The sequence below is a fragment of the Macaca thibetana genome, chromosome X, assembly GCF_024542745.1.
Source record: "Macaca thibetana thibetana isolate TM-01 chromosome X, ASM2454274v1, whole genome shotgun sequence".
Taxonomy (NCBI): Eukaryota; Metazoa; Chordata; class Mammalia; order Primates; family Cercopithecidae; genus Macaca; species Macaca thibetana.
In genome coordinates, this window is record NC_065598.1 from 150358503 (window position 1) to 150372360 (window position 13858).

The window sequence follows — 13858 nt, forward strand, 5'->3', positions numbered from 1 at the left end:
CTCTCTCTCTCTCTCTCTCTCTCATTCGATAGAATATGGAATTGGCCAACTGCACAGTCAGTTTCTTAACTGTTGCTACTCACAATGAATGGCTCTTTAGTGGGTGGATTTCTGAATCATAAACATTCATGTAGTGGTAGTTTTTCATCTAGCCTATGTGCTACAGCAGTGTCTTGCCTGTTCCTTTCTCAACATATTTTTCTCTCTTACCTTCCTGTACAGTATCTATTTCAGTTCATCCTGTTAGCCAGATCAGATTCAGCACATCCTGAGTGGCAACCAATTTATTGTCATTCAATCCTTAAATCCTACTCAACACTCTGATTTTATTCAGGTCCTACTGTCCACTTATTGCAGGTCTCCCACATTAGATCCCAGAGTCCATTTGAATAAAAGATTCTACAGAGCAGGAAGAAACCTTCTAAGTTCATCCTGTCAGTCCCCTTACTTGTAGGCAAGACAGTACATCATTATTTCAGACTGATGCCCACAGCTTCCTTTAATCATCCAACCAAGCATCTCAATTTATCAGTCTTGCAGAAATATAATCAATATTGAAATACAACTTTTCAACCTAAACACCATGTACCCTTCTGGTCCCCTTTGAACATAATTCTCATTATTGTTTCTGAGTCATTTATATTATGACCTAGATTCCTCACAGATTAACTCTCAACCTTTTGGGCATGTCCCTGAGGTACCTAGTGACATCCCTAGAATCCTGTCTTTGGAATCTCACCTGTTTATCTCCTGTAACTTTAAGACCTTGTATACCTTCCTTTAAATTATTGCTTCCTGGAATTTTCAATATGTTTTGAATCTAGTTTCTTTTGGGAAATCAATTAGTCTAAACCGCATTCAGCATGTATATTATTGTTCTTACAGTACAAAGGATTTGCAGGGCTCTACATATTCTTTAGCTGATCAATGGGACATAAATATATTTCTCATAAATTTGTCAAAAGACTCTTCCCAGTCCCAAGTTCCTACATCTACATACCCTCCAAGCCAAATGAACAATGTGTCCTTTTTTATTTGGGTGTCTACATGAAAGTTGCCAGTTCCTTTCCAATGCTGAGACTATGAATCTATAAAGATACAGCAAAGGTAGAGGTGGCAGGTTGCATGAGCCTTTGAGTGCAAGTAAATAAAGGAAACATACATTTTGCTTTTGAATACCCAAATAAATAAGGGCACATTGCCCACCTTACCCTCAAGGACTTGAAGATATAGAAGATATGAATGAAAAGAAATAGTTTAGGAAATTGTATAGTTATAGAAAGAAATACAGACCATAATGGCTCAAGGTCCTTCAAGATCACCTTGTTCACTTGACATATCCTTCAGTTTCACATAGATAGTGAAACTGAGGTCCAAAGAAAGCAAGTGATTTGACAAAAGTGACATAAATATTTGAGTCTGAGAGTTTCCATAATATTTATTTGCATTCTGTTATGATGCATTTATTTAACACCAAAACAACTAGTTAAAACGTGAAATTTTTGTCAGACTGGTTCTTTGATGTGATATGCCAAAAAAAGGTTATTTTTAACCAAATTAAATCTTTTCAAATAATGAACAGATGTAAATTCAGCTAATCAGGTTTGCATGAGGATATAGCCTCAAAAGTCAACTGAGTCTGGTCATATTATTAGCCACTGAGTCGTTTTTCCTGTTACTGAGCTTTGGGCCCATTTCAGTGTCATGTTTGCTTGCTTATGGAAACCTAATCAAGCACCATCCTCTCTCACTTGTTCATTTCTATTACTCATTCAAGCTATCCATCACATACAGTAGTGTGAGTAATTGATTTATTTTGAGGAGGCCTGAAATCTGATGGATCTCAAATATATACTTTATTCATGCTAGTGTTTTGCTAGGTCCTAATGCCTCCAGGATGTTTCCTGGATTTGTGTTTAGGTTTCCTCATTTACACCTCTTTGGCTCTTCAGTCTTCTAAGTGGTGTGATACAGCAGTCTACTATTTGTACAATATTTTCCCCATGGTCATCATCATCAGTTCTAGGGATGGTAAAATCCTTCAGGGAATGACCAACCACCTCTTCCTGACTACGGTACAAAGGAAATACAAGCATATACTTTCTAGATATTCAACTTAGCTTAAAGATGGTATAAGAATGCCACTGTCCTTTAAGAAAGTCAGTTTATTGTGTAAGGTAGTGATACAGAAAAGAAGTCCAAGCAGATTCTGCTTGGTAAATCCCATCAATATGGAGTTGACTTAGGATAGTAATAGGTATAATTACAGATGATTTTTGAAATAATTCATGACTTGTCTTCTATAGTTCCTTGATCCCCAGTATTAACCCCATGTGTACGAAAGCTTGATTCTAGAGCCTCCATTCTATTTAAAAAGAATCACTTCCTTAGTAAGTTAAAGCAGCCAGTAAGGTGAGGAGAACTGCAAGATGATTAGTCTTGGCTTCCTTATACTCTTGGGAAGCCTTTTTTTTTTCTCCTACACTGCAGACAGCTTAATTCCTACCCTCTGTGTGTTTGCTGTATCTCTGCCTTTATTGCATTTTCCTTGCTTGCCTGTATTCACTGAATAAAGTAATGTCCTTTCTTATCTGTGTATTACTGCTTATCATAAATTCACACTGAAAAGATAATTTTGATTGGTTATATATATATATATATATGCAACTTCTCATGGGAGACTTTTGAGGCTTTCTCTTTTCCTTCAGCATTGCTTCAGAAAATAGCCTTTGCATGTAATACTAGGTTCCATTTGTATTAAAATTCTGATACCCAAGGCTTGGATGTCTCTGCTAGCAAATACCTGAATGAGCTAGCTGCTCCTATGAAACTAGGCATTTGATGGAATACAAAAAGAATCAACTACCTGATCTTTGTTCCCAAACTTCTTTATAGTCTGGATGGGATGATCAGATTGGCCTATAAAGAAGTAAGTGAGGTTAATTACAGAATAAATGTGTAGCATGAAGATTACTATAAAGCAATTGAAGGTAGCGGTGGTGATAGGGCCTGAGCTTTGTTGGTTTCTTGCAAAGTACTTATGCCTGTGTGTTCTCATTTACTGTTTTTATGCCTTCTCTCCTAGGATTTTCTCATGTGCCCTGAGATCCATGTAACTACAAGGGCTCCTTTTTATCACCATAAGTGCCACCCTGGCTTAAAACCACTCAGAGCTTAAAAATCAAGGCAAAATGGATGCTGCGGTGACAGATGATTTTCAACAAATTCTGCCTATTGAACAGCTGCGCTCTACTCATGCTAGCAATGACTATGTGGAACGGCCTCCAGCCCCCTGTAAACAGGCCCTCTCAAGCCCTTCCCTTATTGTGCAAACCCACAAGTCTGATTGGTCTCTGGCTACCATGCCTACTTCTCTCCCCCGTAGTCTCAGCCAGTGCCATCAACTGCAGCCCTTGCCTCAGCATCTGAGCCAATCTAGCATTGCCAGCTCAATGTCTCATAGCACCACTGCCTCTGATCAAAGGCTCTTGGCCAGCATTACACCCTCACCTTCAGGCCAATCCATCATCCGAACCCAGCCTGGAGCAGGGGTCCACCCAAAAGCTGATGGTGCTCTGAAGGGAGAAGCTGAGCAATCTGCAGGGCACCCTAGTGAGCACCTCTTCATCTGTGAGGAGTGTGGGCGCTGCAAGTGTGTCCCCTGCACAGCAGCTCGCCCTCTCCCCTCCTGCTGGCTGTGCAACCAGCGTTGCCTTTGCTCTGCTGAGAGCCTCCTCGATTATGGCACTTGTCTCTGCTGTGTCAAGGGCCTCTTCTACCACTGCTCCACTGATGATGAAGACAACTGTGCTGATGAGCCCTGCTCTTGTGGGCCTAGTTCTTGCTTCGTCCGCTGGGCAGCCATGAGCCTCATCTCCCTCTTCCTACCCTGCCTGTGCTGCTACCTGCCTACCCGTGGATGCCTCCATCTGTGCCAACGGGGCTACGATAGCCTCCGGCGACCAGGCTGCCGCTGCAAGAGGCACACCAACACTGTGTGCAGAAAGATCTCTTCTGGTAGTGCACCCTTCCCCAAGGCCCAGGAAAAGTCTGTATGACCTTCCAGCAAGGTGGATCCAGAGCTTTTCTCCTTCTAGCCCCCATCAGTAATGCATAGGCCTCATCTTTGGAGAGGGAAGGAGTGACAAACTAGCCAAAGTTAGGGCCTCTCCTCTTTTGTTCCGGCAGTGTCAGGGGAATGACCAAGTACATCCTGGTGCAGGATGCCTTGTTCTTTCTCACAGTATCTATCCCACTCTTCTTCAGTCTTTACACCCTGCCAGCTCAGCCCTTATGGCTGTCATGGCAAATTCAGGTGATATATGGGTATGAGGTTTGAACACTGAGGACTGACAGGGCCAGCAACGTGGAGGTTTAGGGGCTCCCCAGTGTAATACCTCTCGATGCAGGCTCTGATCGTCACTGTTTTCTGCTGTGCCTTTGGAAGCTTTCTTCTAAGATGGTTTTCACAGGTACATGTGGAACAGCGTTCAACCTTCCAGGGAATATGACCCCTTCTCCCTGTTACTGCCCTTCTTTATTCCTCTCTCCTCTTTCATTATTCTGTTCTGTATTCTTTTCACCTTCATTCTCACCCTCTCTTTTACTTTTTCTCTTTCTTCCTCCCTTTCTCCTTCTCCCTTCGTTCTTTTTCAGACTGATCCTTTCTCTGCCTGTTTTTCTATCTCATTTGATCTGTATTTGTCTACCTTCCCTCTTTCTCTAACATGTCCAAAAGTGCTGTTTTTCCATAGATGTTTCCTTAGACGCCAAACTTTGCTATGCTATAGTATTTACTAATTTTTATTAAGGGAAATGGATTACTGTAATGAACTGATCACTAGCAATAGTCTGTATCCCGATGTGTGTGTGTGCTCACAGTCACTCTCACCTGTTTGTGAGCACATGCGGCAAAGTTATCTTATATTTCCAGGTTTAACTAGTTGGAGTTTTTCTCCCTTTCTCAATAATCAACTTATAGTACTGACAGATTCCACTAGCATGCTGAGTAGGACAGTAAATCAGGATGCTCATAACTTTGTATGTCTGACCCAAGTGCCAAAGGCAGACGTGCTTTATAGCTAAATGAACAAAGCAAAGGATACAGAGGTATGTTCTCTCTTAGAAGCTAACTTCCCTGAGACTGCATGGCTCAGGCGTTAATAATGGACATAAAAAGTCATAAAATGTTAGAGCTGGAAGGAATCTTAACTATTAATCTAGTTCAATGCCCATATTTTACAGATGGGAAAACTGAGGCCTGGAGATAGGAAGGGACTTGCCCAAGGCCACACACTAAGTTAACAGCAGAATTGGGACTGGAATATAGGCTATCTGACTCCTAGTTCGGTATTCTTACCCCTGTACCACATTGAGTCATGGGACTTTTTCCTAGGGCTCTATTAACAGTGACAGAAAGCCATTCCCATTCAATTACTTTTCAGAAACCATGCCAAGTTAGTGTGGTGGTCTTTCTCCAGTGCATGGTGGGTAGCTAATTAACTATCAGACGTTGAGGCTGCCCCCAGTGGACATCACCTTTGGCTCTGTCACCTTGTAGAAGCTCAAGTGTGGAAAAGAAAAGCTTAAAGAAGCCCTAACCAAGCTGTATCTTTGCCATTGCATCTACTCTTTGCTGCACACACTGTGCTTGCTCCTGGCTTGTCTGCACTGGCAGCTGCCTGAGAACTTAAATTTCAGCAACAGTGAAAAACTGAGATGAAAGATGTATAATTCAGAGAACTGACTTCTCTCTTAAAAAATACAGAGAGCCTGTGCTGTGAACCCCCTTCAATGGGAAAAAGCTGCAGTGGTGATGGCAGGCTCCTAAAGACTGCTGCTTAAAGACACAAGAATTATACAGTTTCCCTCTATAAGTGAATCCAGAATTCACTGAGGAATTCAGAGATTGAGGGCACTTGCTTGAAATCAAGGTGCTCCAACTTAGTTTAAGACCTCCAGACTCTAACTTGATAGATCATCTCTTTTAGAGTGTGCATGGATGTGTGTTGCAGGGTGGAGAAGTGGGGACAAGTGTATAGTCGTACACAGGGGAAGAGGAGACATCCATGTCCCTTTGTTGGATACTCAGTTTCTGTTGGTTCTGAATCTTCCTGAAGTGTACTGACATTTGGGCTGCACAGAGCCCCACACCTCCACTTACACCTCCACTTCTAGAATTGCTTTGCTCTATTTTTGTATATATAAATATGTTATGATGATTATTAATAATGTTAATGATATTGCTGCAAATGGTGCCATATATAAGGTTAGGCTTCTTGGAACATTTATAAACCCAAACCAATACCTGTAACCTCTTATGTTGCTTTCAGATCCTTCAATTTTAAGTAACTTTTTAATCTTACAAGTCTGCTTGATTGTACTTTACACTTATCTACCCCTAAAAGCTCTGCCCAGTTCTCTGGGTCAAGCTGGATGGTGATGAGTAGCAACCACACTTCTCTGCTTCTGCCTGAAATGTGCTTAGAGCTCAGTTATCTAAGGATTCTCTGACACTAGTGCATTGTTCCTGGAGCTAAAGTTATTATATGGATGTTTGCTTATTCGTTTCAGGCCCCAAAATAACATGAGCCCCTCCTCCTTGATAGCTCCTTGATATCCCAATCTTGCAGTCCTAACTCAGGCAAATTGTGCACTGCCAGAGGGGCCCTGGGTTCTGCCATATACCCAGAGGAGCCTTTCTCAGTGTGTTTCTAAATGGCCTTACACTTGGTAGAAGAAATTGAAGGGTTACTCAAATACAGTTGCAATCTGCAATCTGCTGTTGAGTCAGGGCTTTCACTTGTGTCCAAGTTGGCCTGATATGGACTGCATCTGGTTTACATATAGATGGGTCCTGTTGGGGTATGCGCATGGACGTGTGAGTGAGTGTGCATATGTATCCCTTCTGTGATTTTATATATATATATATATGTAAATATATATTCACACATCTCTATATATTTTAATGTATTGCACATGTATATTTAAAATATATATGAAAGAACTCTAAATCCTGCAGGGAGGCTCTGTTTTCATTATTTTTCTACTTTGTGTCATGTCCTGTATAAACAGGAATATTTAGAGGGTGTTTCCTGCTTAGCATTTTTTTGCAGTTAAATCATCTGTTAGTCCCTAACTCTATTGCTTTCCACGTATTGGTTCCTTGATACATTTCATATGGCATCAGCCAAGAGTTTTCCTGTGGTTCCAGCCCATCTTCCCTAATCACAATTACAATAATAAATATAGTGAACACTTACATAGTGTTTACTATATGCTAAGTGCTATTTTTAGCATATTATTTATATTAGCTCATTCATTCCTCACAATTCTACAACATAGGTATAATTCCAATCTCTATTTTACAGATGAGAAAACTGAAGCACAGAGAGGTTAAGTGACTTGCCAAAGGTGACAATTGTAAACGGTAGAGCTAAGATTTGAACATAGGGTGTCTGACTCCCAGGTCCACGCTCCAGAATCAGATATAGAAGGCTGGAGCACAATGTAAACCATTCTGGAGTAACAAGCCTCAAGTGGTGAATAATTCTTTACCTAACTCTGGTCCACCTGCAACCTAGGAGTTAAAATAAGTATGCTGCTATGTTAAGGGTAAAGCAACAGTTACAGGCATTATGTATTAGCTGTCTTGCTCCCAAAATGGTGGCATTACAAATTTTTCCAGTATTCACTTTGAAAACATGCTTGCAGCCAGTTACCATTTCTTAGCTTATGACGTAGAGCTATTAAGGGAGTAGTTTCACTTGTGCCAAAGAGGGTAAGAGTTTATTAGTCTTATCTTTATTGGCCAGGGAAAACTAATTCAATTTTTTTCTGAACAAAGTAGAACTGAGACTGTTTTTGGAGCTTAAGATTTGCTACAGCTGTTAACACTCAAACTTATTGATTATATTGAGAGCAGTTTTCTGAGTCAAATGACCACTGATCCATATAACACCTTTTACCGACAGCTCCTTCACACTGAATCCTTTAACTTTGCCAAAGGACCTTTAAATAACATCTAGTCCAATGTCAACATTTTATAGGTGGAGAAAGGGATGCACAGAGAGGGAAAATAACCTGTCCAAAGTCACACAGTTCTGAAAATTGAGTGGAATTATGACTTTATGCCAGAGTTCCTAATTTCCAGGTATCTTAGCCTCGGTTTCTTAGAAAATAGAATTTGAAGCAAAAGCTATGTACAATCCAGGGTAGTATGAGTAAGGAAAGGGCTAATAAGGGAGAGAAGAAAGAAGAACAAATAAAAAGTATGTCACTGAGTTGGCCACAATCTGTTCCTTGGCAAGCTAATTTCACAATTTTTTATGACAGACCATGTGAAACTACTACATCTCCATACAGCCCACCTGGCGGAGGAAAGGAGGTGAATTCATCTGCTAGCTCTCATCTCATTAGTCAAATTCTTCCCCATGTGATATTAACCCTTCTACACTTTTGGGTAGTGCGTGGTGGCACTTAAGTATGTACCTTGGCATTTCATGCTTCAGCAGTAATGGGAAGGATTGTAGCTCCACTACAAACAGTAAGGCAAGTATATGAATATAGGGAGATTAAATTTAAAGTGATAAACTAGGGTGGTGCTTTTACCTTATGTCTTTAATCACATTCCTTCAAAGTAAGTTAGAGATAACCTACCACCTTTAAAGTAAATAAGGCTTTATTGTGGCTCTTAGAACTGCACTATGTTTGCCTTCCTGACCCTGTTTATTCCCTAGCTTGCTTTAAAGGGCTTCTTTTTTATATGGAAATTAATTCCCTGTTCAATTAAAGGAGTAACAAACTCTCAAAATATCTTTCTTCTTAATATAAAAAGGAATTTCATATTATTGAACTCCTCAAAAAGCATGTCTAAGTGAAAATATGTATGTGAATGCACATATGTTCTTTTAGGTTCCATGAGCATAATAGCAGGAAAACTGGTCAAGTCAATAAATGCTGGGGAAAAAAATGGCTAAACAAGGTATTCTGTAACATGAAAAAAGCAATGAGTTGGTTGACTGGCTTTTTAAAAAATATTTCAGCCACTAATTATGACATGACACAGACACATTCTAAGAATTATACTAGCTTTTATTCACATATATAATAGTTCCCTGTGTCCTATAGATCATTGTCACATAAAGCAAAAGCATTAGTGCCCCATTTGGACCTTTGGCCTAAGGTTTGATAAGATTTTGTAGAACTGAAATTCTTGGTCCCTTTATCCTAGTTTAGGCCCATATCCTCATTTTGACCCTCAAAGATAAGATCATAACACTACCAGTGTTGTTGCTATTAAAGGCCAGGATGGACAAGATAAGGAAAGGCATTTTGGGAATGACACTGACTATTGCTAGGAATCTTGCTGTCATTACAATCCAAGTTATATATGTTTGCTCCCATATGTATTTGTTGGCCCATCTCCTGAAAAAGAAGACAGTAATTCTAACTCACACATTGTCATTCCCAAACTAACCTTTTGACCATTCCAGGTAATAGTCATGTCTCTGATGGTAAAAGACAGAGATGTCAAGGCTCTGGAAGCTCCCAGGTCCTTGAAGAACTAACTAAACTGCTGAAAACAGAAGTGGTAATGTAGGCAAATACCCTGGCTTTATTAATATAAGGCTTTAACATCAAGTCACAGGCATGTTCTCTTACTGTAACAAGATGGGGCTGACCATTTGTGAACCCTGAAGAGTCATTTTGAACCTATGTCCTAAGGCCTAAAGTACTTTGATCCTCATCTTCAAAGTCTTACCACTCTAATAACAAAAAGAAACACTACAAAGAAACTGCAAGGAAAGGGACACTCATTTTTTTAATGTCTACCAATTATTTAGTTATTCATATATGCATTTCTTTATATAGAAAAATATATGAAGTTTCCAAAAGACTCTGATATTCAGCTTTATAGTCTTGGATAGAAAATCATGTGTCCTTGGTTGGGGATTCACACACCAAGGCTTAACAGAATTAGTTTGGGAAATACTCATTTTTATACCAGAGATTAGTTGGCTTAAACAACTTTACTCTGTGAATATTTTTCTTAATGATCCCCTTCCAATGGAGGTGAAGGCCTCCCAAGTAGGTGAAGGCCCCAGGCCTTTCTTAATACATAAACCATATTGAAAGAAAGAAAGAAAGAAAAAAGTAATGGGAAGTAATAGTAAATGTAGATCCAGAAAGAAAAACAAAGGTTAAGAAAATGAGATATGTGAAAGAAAAAAGCTCTGTAATCAGTGTGTTTCTCTCACCTAAAACACTATTTACTAACTACTTGGTTCAGTTGTACCCTTGAATTCCATTTTGTCTTTGACTTATATCAACATTCTTCTTTTCCAAACTCCTATAGCTCTTCATCTGGAATGATTCTATAGGGTGGAAGGGAGGAGAAAGGGAGAGAGCGGGAGAAAGAAAGAGAGAGAGAGAGAGAGATGGGTGGAGACTCGGCCTGTCTCCTACAGGTTCAAAGAATATGCCACTGACACTATGTGCCTTTCAAACTCCCTTCTAGGACATGCTCTGTAGTACTTAGATCTTATATTAAATGACAAGGTTTCTCTCCTTCAGAGAGAAATACCAGACTGGGTTTGTGGTTTTCCCTGGATTGGTTTTTTCTGAGTCAAAGTGGTGTTGTAGAAATCACATTACCCTGAGACCAATTAAATCAGAATCTTTGGGGGTGTTGAGAAATGGATTTTTAAAGTTCCCAGATGATTATAATATGCAAACAGATTTGAGAAAATCCACTCATCACTTTATTCTATAAACGCAAATAGTGAGGCTAAGAGAGGGAAAGTGACTTACTTATAACCACGCAGTGAGTTAGTGACGAAGTCAGGATAAGAATCCAGGTCTGCAGACTCCTAGGCCAGAATTCTTGTCTTTATGCTATACTGCTTCTAACTCTACCGTATTCCTCCTCTGAGCCTTTGCTTTTCTCATCTGTAAAATGAAGATAATAAAGCCTAGAGAGTGTATGAGAATCATTAAAGCAGGAGCATTTTTCTTAATGTACAAGGTTCTATACAAATGCAAGGGAATTAATGTATAACATATATGTGGGGCTGAGTCTCTAAAACAACATAATAAAAGTTGTTTTTATTTTAGTCGATCATTTCGGTATTATGTCTACCTGATAGCATGTAACAAGATTGAACACTTGTGTAGGTTGTATGTGCCTTTAAACTGAACTTGGCCTCAGTGACAATCAAAATTAGCAGTTGAAGAAAGAGGTCATACATTTTTCTCTTGCCCTTGCTGGAATAGGGATCAAGAGGAATATAAAAGCAATGAAATACCTGGATTTCTTATATGCAGTCAATCACAACATGGCCTTAGTGCTGAACTAGCCCAGGGTTTCTATGGAATTTGTAGATCCCATTCCTGAGGCTGGTCCTGGTTGAAGGATGTCTCTTTTGAAAGGCAGTATCCAGGGAAAGCCAAGGGGGAGGGTTGCCCACTAGGAGGAGCTTCTTTAGTAGAAGCCAGAATGGAGGAAAGGGGCTTTCTGACTTGGCGCATCTGAAGAAATAGATTATTTGAGGATCTAGTACTCCCAGAATAATCTGTAACCATAAGAAACACATTTCCTGAACTCCAGAGCCCCAGAACATGGTATCCATATCCAATTCCATCCTATCCATCCTGGATATTATGAATTTCCGGAAAGGGCCACTTCTACTCCCCTAGGAGTCATACATCTGGCTACTTGTTTATTTGTTAAAAATAAAATTCTGTGCCATTTATAAAATGGGCCTCTTATGTCTTCCTTATTTTGAAATTATAATATACATTCCTAATTCATCATTCATTTTTGCCAATGATTTTAAAGTATTTATTTGAAAGTTATTTTTAAATACAAAAATATGTGTATTTAATAAAGCACTTCTTTATCCTCTTATCTGAACCATACTAAAAAATGTAAAACATGCCATGATTAAACTAGATAATTCTATATGTCACATTACAAGTAAGTTTTAAAAATCTATTTGGTAAATATATTCTCATTTCATCTTGAAATACCTGCCTTTTAAGGGGAGGGTAGAGAGACAAGGAATTAGTGTAAATCAAGAGGCCTAAAAGTATAATGACAAATATTTATAATTCAGATTCATCTCAGGGGTTTCCTTTCAGGTAATTAAGAGGTGATGACCTATGTTTAGGAAAAATTGGGTTGTTTAGAGGCCATGTAGGGGCCTGTGATTTCCTAGCAAATATAGACCCAAAGAGCTCCTTGCTAGTAATTACACTGCCGAAGAAGTTCTTGTACTTTGCCGCACAACAATTAACACAAGAGCCTAGGTATGAGCTGCATAAAGTGCAGGTGGACAGAATGAAAAATCAGACTCAATCTGTAGTTCTGAAGGAAGGGTCAAATTTGGTTGGGGTAGGTGTTAATAGTTGAAGAAACTGAAATGTATTTCAAGAGCACTTCAGATAAACAAGATGGAGACTGAAGCCAAGAAGGAGAATAAAGAGTAATTACTGCATAAGAGGCACTGAATTTAGAATCAGAAGATACAAATAATACACAAGAGAGGGTGCAATGCAGGGAACCATGCTTGATGGGTTTCATCTAAAGGATTGTAGCTGGCTCCACCTTTGACAAGTTAGCTTTTCTGTGCCTGGTTTTGAACCCAGGAACCATGACTCTAAAGATTTTGTGCTCTTAACTACTGCAATCTCCTTTTCAGTATAAAAATGGCTATGTTAATAGGATTGTAATACGTCCCGATTTGCCCAAGACTATCTCAGCTAATATCTGTTTCTAAAATATTTTTAATAGTGCCTCCTTATACTCTGAGAGCATATCTTAACATGACTTATATATAATTTTCAACATTATGTTTAATCCCCAATTGTTTATTATCCATCAGGCCCCCCAAACTCTGACCTCCCTTGTTACCCAGATTACATTCCCTCTCTCCCTCTAGCATACTTGCCTGACAAAATCTGAAACTTAAATATAATCACTTGTTCCACATTTTCATCTAAACAGATGAATGTGATTGGAGAAAAACATAAAACGGTAAATTCAAGGGTGCCCTCAGTACCACCAGGTATTTCTACTTTATTTCTCTCTTCAGTTTATTTTCAAATCGACTCTTTAAAAGGACTGCTTCACACTTCTCTCTCATCACACCTCCAATACCCCACTTCCTCCATGCCTCCACTCCTATCCTACAACCTTGCAATATATCACTGGGAAAATAGCCTTTTCTTTTGAACTCACTCTAGCCAAGCTTTTAAACCAACCCTCCACCAAAATAGCTCTTTTCAATGTCACCAGTGATCCTACCTTGCTAAATCCAATGGTCAGTTCTCAGTCATCTCATTCAGTTTATCACTAGCATTTGTCCCAGTCCATTTACATTAACAGCTTCCCCCACCTGAGACAATGACCTGCATGCAGTTAGTTTATTTGAGAGAAGTGATTCAGAAAATAGGAGACGGGACTGAGAATGGTGAGCCAGGAAAGGAAGGAGCATCAATCCAAGGGCATGTTATTGATCTGTTTACTACTATAGGCAACTGAGGATTATTGCCACTGAGGACTCTCTAAGGAGCCATGTAGAATGCACCCCAGAATTTTCCACCAGACATAGAAGAGGAGAGTGTTTTTCTATCAAATCTCATCTCCCATTAATTAAGTGTAATCCTAGAGGGTATTTACTTGCAAGTTGGCACATGATTTGGAATCACTGAGCAGGGTCCTTCAAGTGATTCACATGGTGGTGGCAAAGAAGCCCCCGCAGGAAGCAATAGTATGAGATAAAGCTGAATGAGGTAGCATCAAGCTACACCTGCATGTAGTTACTGCAGCATGGCCTGAACAAAATAAATTTATTTG

The 13858-nt window shown here is 39.5% G+C and overlaps 1 protein-coding gene across 3 annotated transcripts in view; it reads left to right on the plus strand.

Moving 5' to 3' along the window:
• The window catches only part of SPRY3 (sprouty RTK signaling antagonist 3), a 166035-nt gene extending 154277 nt beyond the window's left edge, over positions 1 to 11758 (plus strand). For all 3 annotated transcript variants that reach the window (XM_050775488.1, XM_050775490.1, XM_050775489.1), the window contains one exon: positions 3086 to 11758. In XM_050775488.1, the coding sequence (XP_050631445.1) occupies positions 3192 to 4058 (867 nt within the window). In that variant the 5' untranslated portion in view covers positions 3086 to 3191 and the 3' untranslated portion in view covers positions 4059 to 11758. The remainder of the gene's footprint in view (positions 1 to 3085) is intronic.
• The last annotated feature ends 2100 nt before the right edge of the window (positions 11759 to 13858 follow it).